General features: G+C 36.3%; 1 protein-coding gene across 2 annotated transcripts in view; it reads right to left on the minus strand.

Moving 5' to 3' along the window:
- Positions 1–587: 587 nt before the first annotated feature.
- Positions 588–15,257, minus strand: part of P4HA1 (prolyl 4-hydroxylase subunit alpha 1) — a 78,627-nt gene continuing 63,957 nt past the window's right edge. For both annotated transcript variants that reach the window (XM_082715871.1, XM_082715872.1), the window contains exons 11-15: positions 10,948–10,997; positions 7,381–7,446; positions 3,516–3,584; positions 2,903–2,999; positions 588–1,641 (exon numbers count right to left, since the gene is read on the minus strand). In XM_082715871.1, coding sequence (XP_082571997.1) covers positions 1,571–1,641; positions 2,903–2,999; positions 3,516–3,584; positions 7,381–7,446; positions 10,948–10,997 — 353 coding nt within the window. In that variant the 3' untranslated portion in view covers positions 588–1,570. The remainder of the gene's footprint in view (positions 1,642–2,902; positions 3,000–3,515; positions 3,585–7,380; positions 7,447–10,947; positions 10,998–15,257) is intronic.

Here is a 15,257-nt window from a genome sequence, read left to right on the forward strand (position 1 = left end):
TTTTAAATCATCTATGGTCACAAAATCTAAGCAGATTAAAATACTGAAGCTAATTCTCAATATTCTTACCAAAATAGTTGTGGTGGTGAAACAAAGGGTATTTGGGAGAAAGGAATTTTACAGTTGATTTTTTTAATTGGCAAAAGTAATAATACCTTCTTACCCAAACAAGTAACACTTTCTTAAATTTATATTTAAATAGTGCATAAAGGATAGAAAGCCCTTGTATGAACTAAGATTCACCATAAGAAATGTAAAAAGATTAGTAGACTTCATTAGAGTCACAGCTTTATAGTCCACCTTATTTTTGAATAAGAGAAAGCTTAAGTAACACTAGTGTAATAACTCCATAACCATAGTAAAGTTGTAGAGCTCTTTTTGAAGAAAACTGATTTTGATTAAGTATCTGAAAGTTCAAAGAGCCTCAATTTTCTACCAGAGCCATGTGACATTAGAGTGCAGGGGGATAAACCTAAGTCCTACACATTAAAAAAAAAAAAAAAAACAAAAAACAACATAAATCACCTGTCGTCACTATAGCATGCATTCACATTCAAATATGAAAAATACCACACAGAAAACAGAAACATTTTTAAAAAAAGATTTAAGATCATAAATAGGTCATTGTTGTCACAATACATCTCAGAATTGAGAAAAACAAACATTTTGGCTTTTTAGAAAAGATTTTGTATCAATTCCCTCATCATTAAAAGGACTTGTACATTTTTAAATTTCCAGTCTCCTAAGGCACAATATTTTATCAGAATGCCAACATCATCACCCTGCTATAGCAGGAATAAGAGGCAAGGTATTAGCACTAAGAAAAACAGCAAATTTTATGGACAAAATTATCATTTATGAAAAGGGGGAAACAGGCTAATGATCATTTTAGTTAAGACCCAGTGTTGTTATACAGGGCTTTGTATTAAAAATTTTTGTTTAAGCAAAGTATTTTAACCCAGACTAAATTCACCACAGAGGAGCTATGAGAAAAGAATGGAACTGGGAAAATATAGTATACTTTCTTTAAAAAGATCTAGAAGGAAGAAAAATCAACTTAGAATAGTATATGGGGCAAACATCAAATGGAACCCAGATTAGAGGACTAGTTTATTCCTAGTCTTCAGGCAGATCCAGAGACGTAAGATTAGGTAGACCTAATACCTAGGCACATACTTAATCACATGGCCCATTCTAGCCTATCCCCTGAACACTGAGATGTAGTGAAATACTATAATCAGATGCTTAAACTGTTTTCTTTAGCCAAACAAGAAGTTCTTTAAGATAGAAGTGTAAAAATTCCTCATTTTTAACTCTACCTTGTTTTATCCTCTTTGATACCAACTGAACTTTAAAGGTTTATATGTACAATATGGTGATTTAGTGTTACTTTCAAAAGGAAAAAACCCCACAAAGTTAGTGATTGTCCACAGATGAAACACTGGATGAGGTTCATGACTGAAATCAATCATGGAGTGTTAGTCAATTGTAAACTCTGGAAAGTGAAGACTGGGCAATGTGCGTATCAGACACATCAGAATATAACAGGAGAGGAAGGGAAGCCTATTTGTCATTCCAATTCTGATAAGGTGCATGGTCTTCGAAATTCTTGTCCACGTTCATGGAGCCATTTATTGGATACTGTGAGAGGAAAAAAATAAATTAGTTAGATAATAGAGAATCTTAATATAACAAAGTTTCTACATGAGCTCTAAGTTCAAGACCAAATAAGATGAAGGCAGATGGTACTTAAGCACTCTTAAAAGCTTTGCTAAATGTTGAAAACTCAATTGATAGTCTATGTATGTCCATTTCCTAAATTTCTAATGTTCAATGAAAGGCTTGAAATGAAACACAATTGGAATTAAGATGTAGGTAAGTCAGAAGATGGTTTAAACCTGTTTGCAAAATATGATCCCTAACAGAGACTTTTTAAAAATGTATATAAAACCTCTACTCTAGAGGAACAATCCTACAATCAGTCACTACTATTATGTGCTCATTAAGTTTCCTTGATTTCAAGATATACTGCTTTTCAGTGTACCTCAAATGGAATTTTCTACTCCTCCTATATCCAAAAGCCCAATCCATGGCATCAATGTGTATAAACATCTAAACTAGGACACATAATTACTTTTACCTTTTCTCAACTCCTGTTTCCAATCTTTCAGTCATCAAGCCCTGTCACTTTTTCTTATATACCTCTTCAATCTCTCTCTCAATCTCTCTTCTCTCCAACAGTTTTGCTGCTGCCTTAGTCCAGGCTATCATCCTTGCCCACTTAGACAAGGATAAAGAGCCTTCTAAAATGTTTTCCCCTTCACTAGCCTTTCTTCATTCTAGCCCAGTGACTGCCAAACATTACCATCATCAGGGGAGATTTTTAAAATCCTAACCATCAGATGTTATTTCTTAGTCCTGCTATGTCTGATATGGTAGTCACTAGACACATGAGCTAGTGACACATACTGAAATGGATTTATGGGGTTAAACATTATGTTTCTATTTTGTTTTCATGTGGCTGGTCATTTGCACTAGCATGACCTTAAGTGTCTTCCTAGCTTCACACGAGTCCTGGCCCCCATCTCTAATAGGCCTGGAAAACATACTGCTCTAGTTTCAAGACCAAATTTTAAAATTAAGATTTGAAGAAGTGTCACCAACTATGAGGAGTTACCATTATGTTTATGTCTCTGTACTAGTGTGTACTATACCATATTCTAATTTATCCATTTGCCTGTCTCCATCAGAGACCATTGTAAACTCCTTGAGGGAAAGATACTATCTTAATTCAAGTTGCAATACTGTTAAAATCTGTCATAAGAATTACGATCAGAAACTGGTGTGGCTGAATCCCTTTCAATGTTAGGAAAAATCACAAGAGAACACAGGAAATATTTACCCCATTTGTTTCCAACAAGCACTGGACAGGCCGCATGCCGTGTACTGTAATCTCCTTCTCCACTGGCAAAGAGATTGTACCAGAAAACAGCAGTTCCCTGTGAAGAATAATAAAAAATTATCTCTAAATAAGATAGCAGGAAAAAAAAAAAAATAAGATAGCAGGTTATCACTTTTTGCAGGAATTCCTGTGAGCAAGTACTCATCTATGGCAGCATTATATCTTCTCTAATAAAATTCTAAAATATGACAGTCATTTATAAAATTCTGGTGATCATATGGAAATGTTAATATCACAAAGTTGCTTAACAAATCTTACAGTAGCAAAATGGAAGGATAAATATCATATGGAACCCATTTTAGAAATGAAAACTTTTAAGTACTAGTCCTTGATTGTTCATTACTTCTAGGTAATCATAGTAAACTGTGCCACAAAAATATTCAAAATTTTACCTGGTATACCTAGTAAGTAAATTTTGCCTAGTAAGGCTTATACATTATCTCTACCTTTAAAAATGTAATTCATTAATTAAGCCATGAAATTGAGGTGCATCTCTTCCTCAGGGAAAAAAATAAAGAGACCCACAAAATTAAAATAAACAAATCAAGTTTACCTTTTTGGGCCAAACACTAGCTCCTACTTCAGGAAAAACAGTGGCTCCTCCTGCTGAAACATCACTCATCTGTAAGAATTCCAGAGAAGTATTATCAGAAGCACTGGTAAAATAAATTTAAATATGCCCCTGTGAGGAAGACAGGATACCACAGGGACTAGGAGAATACCTGGACTTCTACCTAACATAGGAAGGTTTGTGCATGCTACTTAGTTTTTACACAAAATAAGATACAGTTTAGGTTTACATACTTAAGTAAAAAAACAAAAGAAATGAGAGAGCCAGGAAGGGAGATAAGGATATCTTTTATATCTTATAGCCAGAGGTAAAAAGACAGAGGTAAAAAGATATTATTTAAAACCAATAAATCAAGTAACACAGGGGTATAATTAGGCATTTATAGCACTGAAGTATAACCTCCCTGGGGGAAGGACTTTTCATTTGTTCATTGCTGAGCTTCAGTGTCTAGAGTAGTAATAGTAGGTGCTCCTACTAGGTATTTATCCAAAGTATATGAAGATACTAATTCAAAAGGATATATGCACCCCTGTGTTAATTGCAGCATTATTTACAATAGCTAAATTATGGAAGCAGCCCCAGTATCCACTGAAAGATGAATAGATAAAGAAGATGTGTGTGTATACACACACACACACACACACACTCACAAAATGGAGTATTATTAAGCCATAAAAAAATAAAATCTTGCCATTTGCAATGACTTAGAGCTCAAGAGTATTATGCTAAGCGAAGTACGTCAGACATAGACAAATACCAAAATGATTTCACTCACATGTGGACTCAAAAGGGAAAAAAAAGGACAGAAACCAAGAAACACACTCTTAACTATAGAGAACAAACTGGTGGTTACCAGAGGGAAGGTCGGGGGCAGATGGTTTAAAGAGGTGATGGGGATTAAGGAATGCACTTGTGATTAGCATTAGGTAATGTATGGAAGTGTTGAATCACTCAATTGTATGTCTGAAACTATATCACATTGTATGTCAACTATACTGGAATTAAAATCTTAAAAATTTTTCAAATGTAACCTAGAATAAAAACACAAATCTTCCAAATGGAGGAACCACATGGACAAAATGAGACAATGGAACCACAGATCATAAAGACTGAATCAAAAAGCAAAACCCAAGTATGCTACACCCAAGAGTCACATCTAAAACAAGGGACTTAAGAGGGGCGTCTGGGTGGCTCAGTGGGTTAAAGCCTCTGCCTTCAGCTCAGGTCATGATCCCAGAGTCCTGGAATCGAGCCCCGCATTGGGCTCTTTGCTCAGCGGTAAGCCTGCTTCCTCCTCCTCTCTGTCAAATAAATAAATAAAATCTTTAAAAAAATAAAAAAATTAAACAAGGAACTTAGAAACACTGAAAACAAAAAGATTTGCCCAGCAAATGTTACAGCAAAGAAAACAGAGTTTGATCTTAATATGAGGCACAGTTTAAATCAAAATAAAAGCATTAAGTGAGATAAATAAGGATATTTTACTATGACAAATACATCAGTAGTAGTAAGCGATGAAACACCTGAGAAATGAAAAAATTGTGTTAAATGGCCTATTTTTTTTTTTTTAAGGAAAATCCAGGGGAGGGGTGGTTTGAGTCGGGGGTGCAGAGGAAGCACTGGAGGGGGTACATCTGGGCTCTCTCGGTTAGCAGGGTCCAAAGAAAACAAGCCGAGAGGATTTGCGGCTGTAGGTTCTCAAGTGGGGCGTGAGTGGGCCTGGCCCAGCTACTAAAGGTGGGAGACAGGGAAATGGAAAGGCGTGGGGTAGGAGCAGGAAGGTGGAGGGTGGGAGCGCTGGAGTCTCGAGGGGGTCTGGGGAGCTCACTCCCGGCAGAAGACGTACTCCGTGTAGCTGGTCCAGCTGGTCTGGGAATAGTAAAACAATTGCGAGGGGGCGGGGGGGAGGGTGAATCACTAACCTAATCGAATGTTATATAATTAAAGGAGAACACAATAATTGGTAATTAACATAAAATCTAACAGTAAAATCTAGCACTCATGGATATTGGACCAAATAATCTAGTATCAATATTCATAAAAGCAAAAAAAAATGTTTAATGTATCTCAAACACCAGAAAAGATGATCACCTTCTCTAATAAGAGAAATGCAAATTAAAGCACAAGAACTGTCAGTCTAATAAGTGAAAGATGTACAGATCAAAGTCTGACAAACATCAACATATAAAGGTGGGATATAAATTGGTACAATTATGGAGAACTCATCTCTACAAAGTATATAAGATTTCACTGCATGAATTTTGTACAATGCATCAGCTTCTCCCCTGCTTCTCCTTTTGTGATAACTTACATCCTTTCTTTAATGGGATCTTAAATCTTTTTGGAAACAGATGAAGTTGTAAGAGGGAGGGCAGAAGAATAACGTAGGAAGGTGAGAAGGTAGGTTGAATAGAGGGAATGAAGAATGGAAGAAATAGGGTAAAAGACACACGGGGAAGGGGTCAGGGAGCAATGAAGAAAAAATGAGACTGCGCAAAATGAGACACCAATTTTGGTTGGGAGTGAGATAAAACCGCAAAAATAGATGCCATTTTCATATCATTCAGATGGAGATAGGGATGAAAGTGCAATGAAATAAACAAAAAGTCTAGATATAAAATACAACTTTTTAAGTTAACAAAGGTTACAACAATGTAGGAGATTGTATTTTCCAAATATTATACCAATAGGTCCTGTCTTACATGTTCTTTTTACGTGACACTGATATTCTTACCGAGTGGTAGGGACTATGTCCTTGTCCCCTGAACCTTGTAATTGCTTTGATTAATAAAATGCAGAAGTAATATTATTTGACTCCTGAGGGTAGGTAATGAAAATGCGATGCACTTCAGCCTTGCTTTTTGTGGAGATATGCGCTCTCGTAATCCAGCCACCATGCTGGAAGAAGCCCAGACCACATGCAGGTATTCTGGACAAAGCCAGTCTCAACCCCAGCCTTCAAAATGACCCCATGCCAGTCATCCTGACTGCAAATGCCCAGGAGATCCAGAGCAACGACCAGGAGTGATGCCTACACAACCACACAACCAAGATAGAAAAAGTTATTTTAATCCATTCAGTTTTGTGGTGATTGTTATGAAGCAATAGAGAACTGGAGCAAATATTATGAGCAAAGTTAAGATTATTCATATACCTAAACATATAGAAAAAAATTAAAAATATCGTTAAGTTTTTAAACTTTAATAAACAATGTGAAAATAGTTACTCTTTTTTTTTTTTTTTTAAGATTTATTTATTTGACAGATCACAAGCAGGCAGAGAGACAGGCAGAGAGGAGGAAGCAGGCTCCCCACTGAGCAGAGAGCCCGATGCGGGGCTTGATCCCAGGACCCTGAGATCATGACCTGAGCAGAAGGCAGAGGCTTTAACCCACTGAGCCACCCAGGCACTCCGAAAATGGTTACTCTTAACCATTGGCTGCTGCTTACATCAATGTGTTCACTTTGTGAAAATTTATCGTTATATAGTACTTGTGATTTGTAAACTTTTTCTGACATATAGCAACAAAAAATTCAAAAAGTTTAAAATGTGTGTATATACAGAGATGCCTATATACACATATTAACAGACAGTCCATACTCCAAAATATCAACAATGATTGTTTCCAAGTAGAGAGACTGTTAGTAATTTTAGCATTCTTATTCAGGCTTTAATATTACAATCTGAAGAAGTTATAAATGCAAAAAACCCCTCCCCTTACTCAGTTGTAAAAACTCTAAATCAGAACATCAAATAAGGGCTAAGGAAAACAAACACCTGCACACATCAAAATAAATGTCATGTAATAAAATCCCATCTTAAAATAAAAATTTCAGCTGTAACTTACATAGAACAGCCATGTAGCAATTCTGTTTCCTGTCCCCAGTTCTTTGAAAGCATCTGGTTCATCTTTCTGTGAATAAAACACAATGAATTCAATAGTATAAAATTCAGTAATGCAAATTTTCTAGTGGCAACTAAACACTAGTAATATGCTAAAGGATATGCCAAAAACCCCAAAAGACTCATTTATAAAGTCTAGTGCACAATATAGAGCAGGCACTCAAATACTGGTTGATGCCAACTCAGCATGTGCACAGTGAATACTTTCGATAAGACCACTATAGGGAAAAACCCCAGATTCATTAGTAGATACTGGTTTTCGTTATTTAGGCTATCTACAGATCATTAATAAAATTCATGCCTATAGTTTTGCTTCTGAAAAACAAACCCAAAAAACAAATAAGACATGAGGGCCTTTTAGCCACATTCATGAACTCTACTCTCTGTGGGTAAAAAATTTACCTTAAGATTTACTTTGAACTCATGAGCCATTCAAATGTTTACTGCTACTGTGCTTTCATTCTTTTGGACAGTCAGCACTTTAATCTGGTTGGAGAATTCACATCTGGGCTATTAAAATCTAAATTAGGGGCATGTGAGTCATTCAGTCGGTTGAGCATCTGCCTTTGGCTCAGGTCATAATCTCAGGGTCCTGGGATGGAGTCCCGCTTCAGGCTCCCTGCTCAGCAAGGAGTCTGCTTCTCCCTCTCTGCCCCTACCCCCTGCTCTTTCTGTCTCAAATTAAAAAAAAAAAAAAAAAACTAACTAAATTAAAATGCAATACAGTCTCTTGGCAGTTATCCCAGAAAAATGAAAATGGATTTTTCACATTTACACACATCTTTATTTGTGATAGCTCCAAATAGGACTGTGATAGCCCCAAAATGTCCTTCAAAGGATGAGTGACTAAGCAAACTGAGATGTGTCCATACCATGAAATAGTACTCAGCAATAAAAAGAGCACACTATTATTAAATTCGGTAAAAACATGAACCTCAAAGGAATTATGCTGAGTGAAATGAGAGGATCTCAAAAGGATACACACTGTGTATTACCTTTAACATTTGTGAAATACAATTATGGAGAAGAACAAGTTGGATTAGTGGTTACCAGCAGTTAGGCACGGGAAGCAGAAGGGTATGTGCGTCTCCAGAGCAGTACCATAAGGGTCTGGCAGTGATGGTGCAGTTATGCACCTTGATTGTGGTGGCAGTTTTACAAGCTACACATGTAGTAAAACTGCACACACACATACACGCAAATTAGTGTAAATATAACTGGTGAAATATGAATAGGCTTGGTGGCTTGTGCCAATGCCGATTTCTTGGTTTTGATAATGTGCTACAGTAATGGAAGATGCTAACAGTGGGGGAGGCTGAGGGAAGGGTTCAAGACATCTCCCTGTATATTTCTTTACTACTTCCTAAGAATCTGTAATGATTTCAAAATAAAAAACTAAGAAAAAATTTAGTTGTACTAATGTCAGGTCTTGAATTTTATACTCTCAGACGTTTTTCAATAACTGAAAACAGAAGGGAAAGAAACTAAAAATATATTCTTTACTGGCCTACATAGAAGAATCTAGGATTCTGGGACTGAAGCTGGCCAAGGGCTATAACACAATAAAGGCTGTTGTCTTTCAAAAGAATATACCCTTATTTTAAAATGGTAAAAGTTCAAGATGTTTATTAAAATACCTGAGACAGTTCTTAGAATTCATTTAATTTTTAAAAAATATTTCTCTCTGAATTCATTTTACCTTAAAAAAAAAAAAAAATTTGTTTAACACAGAGAAAGCATGCGCACCATCAAGGGAGTTGCAGAGGGAGAGGGAGAAGCAGGCTCCCCACCAAGCAGGGAGCCTGACATGGGACTCGATCCCAGGACCCCAGGATCATTACCTGGATCATTACCTAAGCTAGAGGCAGATGCTTAATCGACTAAGCCCTCATGTGCCCCTAGAATTCATGTAATTATGATAAAGCTTAATTAAAATTTTAAAATTAAGATTTGGTGTTTTATATATATATATAATGTATATATAAATATATATTTATGTATATATTTTATGTATTTATATCAATATATTAATATATAATATATTAATATATATTTATATTAATATATATTTATATTATATATATACATTATATATATGTGTGTGTATGTATACATATATATATATAAAATGTAGCTTAATGTGAAAAAAGAAAAGTTACATCTTTTTAGCAAACTGCTTTAATACTATTTATTCTCCAGTGTTTCTCTACATCTATTTTGTATTTTTTAATTTTCCTGGCTCAGCCTATTCTTATAATTTCTTCAGATTCATCACTAATTTGCTGATTTACTTCAACAGTCTCTAACCTGTTTTAATTTATCCAAACTTTAAGTTTCAACACTTCTTTCTCCCTATAGCTTCTATTTGTTTTTCAAATATGTTAAATCATTTTGAAAGCTTAATATTTATCCTTCTATTTTTAAGAATGTTATACAGTTATTTTATATGCTGTACCTGATAGCTGAAGTACCTAACATCCTGGAGTCATCTAAATCTGTTGGGTACTTCAGTCTCACCAATGGTATCTTATTACCAGTGATTTCTTTTTTAATATTAGAGTTCATATTTGGCTGACCCTAATCTTTAAAATTCCTGAGGTGGGGGTGCCTGGGTGGCTCAGTGGGCTAAGCTGCTGCCTTCGGCTCAGGGCATGATCTCAGGGTCCTGGGATCGAGTCCCGCATCGGGCTCTCTGCTCAGCAGGGAGCCTGCTTCCCTCTCTCTCTCTCTCTCTGCCTGCCTCTCCGTGTACTTGTGATCTCTGTCAAATAAATAAATAAAATCTTTTTAAAAAAATAAAATTCCTGAGGTGTTATAATGAGGATGACTGTTTTCAGGGAGGAGTACCCAGGAGTACTACCTAACTGAACAAATTTGCTCTTCCAAGGTAGTGAAAATTCAAATCCAAGGTTCATGTGGGAGAATGCCTATGCTTTCAAACTCCCAGAAAAGGCTCTCATACACATTGCATTCCCCCACCCCACCCCCAGCCCCAACCCGGGTGATGACAGGCAATTCTCCTTAAGGCTCATAACTCAAAGCAGATTATTTTCAAGGCTATTCTTTCTCTGAGAATATAATCCTTTTGGAGATTCGGGTTTTATGCATGGGTCTCTAAGGTTCAGTAGCTTACACAGAGGTAGGTCCTCTCACAGAGCTGAGCTGTTAATTTCCAAAGCTCTCAACTCTTGGAGGCACATGCCTTCAGCTTCAGCTTTTTTGCCACCCCCTTTAACTCTAATTTTAGTTTCTATGTTTTCTTTGTTCATTTTGCCTTTGGGAATTTCCTTTACTTTCTTCCAGGCTCAGCAATGCATTTAAAGATATCTTTTTTTTTTTTTTTAACTGTGCATCTAAGGGTTTTTTACTGCTAAAAAGGTTTTATAGGGTCTCTATTCCACCATACTTCCACAAATTGCAACAGCCTATAAGTTTTTAATACTAAAAGAACAGAATTAACATGTCATGCCTGAGCTTCAGTAGAATGCCTATGTTCATTTTTTTAACTTACCCGTGCAAAATCAAAATGGGGTTCATACTGTCCTCCAACTCCATAATTTGCTACCTGAAGGAGAGGAACAAAGTACACATTAAAAAGAATCAAGACTACTATTCAAAAAATTAGTAAGTCCTATTTTGGTGTCTTATATATCATGGTTACGTACTCCTAGAGAAATGAGAAGCAAAGCAGTTTAAATCAATGAGAGTTTCTTAAGGAACCAGGATAAAAATCTAGGATAGCTACTACATAATTATTTTGGAACCTTAGTTAATATACTTTTCTTTAGTAGATGTTTGAGGTACATGTTTTCCTCTAATACATAAACTAAAACTTGAGTTAGAATTTTAAAATTAAAATGTTTAGTAAAAATTAATAATAAAAACCTCAAAACTGTATCCTAGAAATTTTTAATTCTAAACACTTTCCTTTGGAGTTTAAATCAAGACTCATATTTTCCAAAACCCAAACTTCTGGGAAACTCCCAATCTATTTTAATAAAATTTCCTCCTACAAGGGCGCCTGGGTGGCTCAGTGGGTTAAAGCCTCTGCTTTCGGCTCAGGTCACGATCCCCTGGGATTGAGCCCCACATCAGGCTCTCTGCTCAGCGGGGAGCCTGCTTCCTCCTCTCTCTCTGCCTACTTGTGATCTCTGTCTGTCAAATAAATTTAAAAATTTAAAAAAAAATTCCCTCCTACATATTCTTTTCTTATCCTAAGGTAAAAGAGGGAGGAGGTTAGCACGAAACTTAATTATTCCTGCTGGAGGGTGCTAACAATTTCAGTTGGTAATGACAATCCCAGTGTAAAGCAGCAAAAAAAAGTAAGAAAAGTATCTGGTCTGAGTGTAAGTTCTGGCTTTCTTAGTTATAGTATATGTAACTTTTTTTTTTTTTTTTTAATATTTTATTTATTTATTTGACAGATAGAGATCACAAGTAGGCAGAGGTAGGCAGAGAGAGAGAGAGAGAGAGAGAGACAGGGGGAAGCAGGCTCCCTGCTGAGCAGAGAGCCCGATGTGGGGCTCGATCCCAGGACCCTGAGATCATGACTTGAGCCGAAGGCAGAGGCTTTAACCCACTGAGCCACTCAGGTGCCCCTATAACTTTTTCTTTTTTTTTAAAGATTTTTATTTATTTATTTGACAGACGGAGATCACAAGCAGGCAGAGAAGCAGGCCGAGAGAGAGAAGGAAGCAGGCTCCCCGCTGAGCAGAGAGCCCGGCGTGGGGCTCGATCCCAAGACCCCGGGATCATGACCTGAGCCGAAAGCAGAGGCTTTAACCCACTGAGCCACGCAAATGTATGTATATTTGGGGCGCCAAATATACATAACTTTCAATACAATCTCAGTTTTCTTATTTGTAAAGTTGGATACCCTCCTTAACTCCTTCCTTGCATCCCAGTATGACAACATGAAAGGAGAATGGGATTTAAACAGTGCTGCTGATGAAATGAAAGGAGAATATATTTAAAAGAGTGTTGCCCACAGAAAGGTCCAAGTCCTATGTAAATTATTACTCTGGATATTTGATTTGGGTTGGATCAGCCTACTAAGCCTACTAAGTAAAACTGTTATCAAGTAGCTTGAAAAATTCTGTGAAGGTTAAGCAAATGAGAATAAACATAGATCCGGGAAAAAAAAGATATATACAAAAGTTTTTAATAATATAATGAGTAGCAAGGAAGCTGTAGATTACCAGTGAATAAATGGCAACTTAAGCAAATTTAAGTATAGACAACCCTTCTTTGCATAGTTCCAAAATGCATGTTTAGCTAATCATTAACACCAGACCCCTAAAAACATAGTTTAAATTTCAGTTACCACAGCATATTAACTGTAACTGCATAAAGTACTAATGTTGCTGCTAGCGCTTTAGACCAGAAATTACTATGTAAGTAACAGCTGTACATCATGATCAATTACCAATCCTATTACTTCTATCAAAGTCTATCAATCAAGGGTTTCAGAAAATAAAAGGATATACAGTATGACACTATATACCTAAAATGTGGTGGGGGCAGAGGAGTAAAAACTTAAGTGATCTACTTAATATAGATGGCCATATGCATATGATGTTTTATATATAAACCTCATGGTAGCTACAAATCGAAAACTGGTAATATGCAAAAATATAAAGAGAAAGGAAATCAAGTATATCACTAAAGCCACCAAAGCATGATAGAAGAGAAAAAAAGGAGAAATACAAAAGAAACCATAAAACAAGTAGCAAAATGGCAATAAGTACATACCCATCAATAATTATTTTGAATGTAAATGGACTAAGAACTCTAATCAAAAAACAGGGTGACAAAATGGACTAAAAAAAAAAGACACAACTCTATGCTGCCTATGAGACTCACTTCAGACCTAAAGAAACATGCAGATTGAAAAGTGAAGGGATGGAAAAGAATTTATCATGCAAGTGGAAATGAAAAGAAAGCCAGGATTGTAATACTTATATTGGACAAAACAGACTTTAAAACAAAGACTGTAACAAAAGACAAGAACACTTTATAAAGGGGACAATCCAGTAAGAAGATATAACAATTATAAATATTTATGCACCCAACATGGGAGCACCCAAATACATAACAAACATAAGGGGTGGGCACCATGTGGCTCAGTGGGTTAAGCATCTGCCCTCAGCTCAGTTCAGGTCATGATTTTAGAGTCCAGGGATGGAGCCCCGTGCTGGGCTCTCTGCTCAGCAGGTAGTCTGCTTCTCCCTCTGCCTCTCCCCCTCATTCCTGCTCTCTTGTCACTCACACTCTCTCTCAGATAAATAAAATCTTAAAAACACACACAAAGGAAATAATAATACAATAATACTAGGGAACTTTAACACTCACATAAATGGACAAATCATTCAAGCAAAAAAAGTAATCAGTAAGAAAAGAGTGGCTCTGGATGACATACTAGACCAGATGGATCTAGTAGATATACTCAGAACATTCCACCTTAGAACAGAACACACATTCAAGTGCACATGGAGAAATAGAATATACATTCAAGATCACGTGAACATTCTCCAGAACAGATCACACATTAGGTTACAAAACAAGTCTCAACAAATTAAAAAGATTAAAGTCATACCAAATAACTTTTTTGACGACAATGCAATAAAATTAGAAAGCAACCGCAAGAACAAGTCTGGAAAGAACACAAATACATGGAGGTTAAATAACGTGCTACTAAGCAATGAAGGGTCAACAAGAAATCAATATAAAAAATACATGGAAACAAATGAAAATGGTTCAAAATCTTTGGGATGCAGCAAAAGCTGTCCTAGGAAGGAAGTTTACAGTAAGACCTACCTCAAAAACAAGGAAAATCTCACATACACAACTTAACCTTATACCTAAAAGAGCTAGAAGAACAACAAACAAAACCCCAAACCAGCAGGAAAAAGAAAATAATAACGATTAGAGCAGAAATAAATGAAACAGAAACTATGAAAACAGATCAATGAAAACAGGAACTGATTCTTTGAAAAGATCAACAAAGTTGATAAGCCTCTTGCCAGACTCATTCAAAAAAAAAGGACTCGGGGCGCCTGGGTGGCTCAGCAGGTTAAGCCGCTGCCTTCGGCTCAGGTCATGAACTCGGAGTCCTGGGATCGAGCCCCACATCGGGCTCTCTGCTCAGCAGGGAGCCTGCTTCCTCCTCTCTCTCTGCCTGCCTCTCTGCCTGCTTGTGATCTCTCTTAAATAAATAAATAAAATCTTAAAAAAAAAAAAAAAGGACTCAAATTAACAGAAATGAGAGAGAAATAACAATTGACACCACAGAAATACAAAGAACTGTAAGACAGTATTTTGAAAAATTATATCCCAACAAATTGAACAACCCAGAAGAAATGGGTAGGTTCCTAGAAACTATTAATCTCCTAAAACCAAATCAGGAAAAAAACAAAATAGAGCCTGATTTGGCAATTAAACTGAATCAGTAATCGAAAACTTGCAACAAACAATTGTCCAAGAGCAGAGGCTTTATTAACCCACTGAGCCACCCAGGTGCCCCTCCATTCTTATTACTTTTATTCAACATGGTACTGGGAGCTGTACCCATACCAATCAAACAATAAAAAGAAATAGAAAGCATTCATATTGGTAAGGAAGAAGTTAAACTTTCATTATTTGCAGATGACATGATACTATATATAGAAAACCCTAAACACTCAACCAAAGAAACTACATGAACTGATTCATTAAGGTCACAGGATCAGTAAGGTCACAGGATACAAAATCAATATACAGAAATCCATTTGCATTTCTAACATTGATAATGAAGTAGCAGAAAGACATGAGGAAAACAGTCCT

This window comes from Mustela nivalis, assembly GCF_964662115.1.
Source record: "Mustela nivalis genome assembly, chromosome: 2".
Classification (NCBI taxonomy): domain Eukaryota; kingdom Metazoa; phylum Chordata; class Mammalia; order Carnivora; family Mustelidae; genus Mustela; species Mustela nivalis.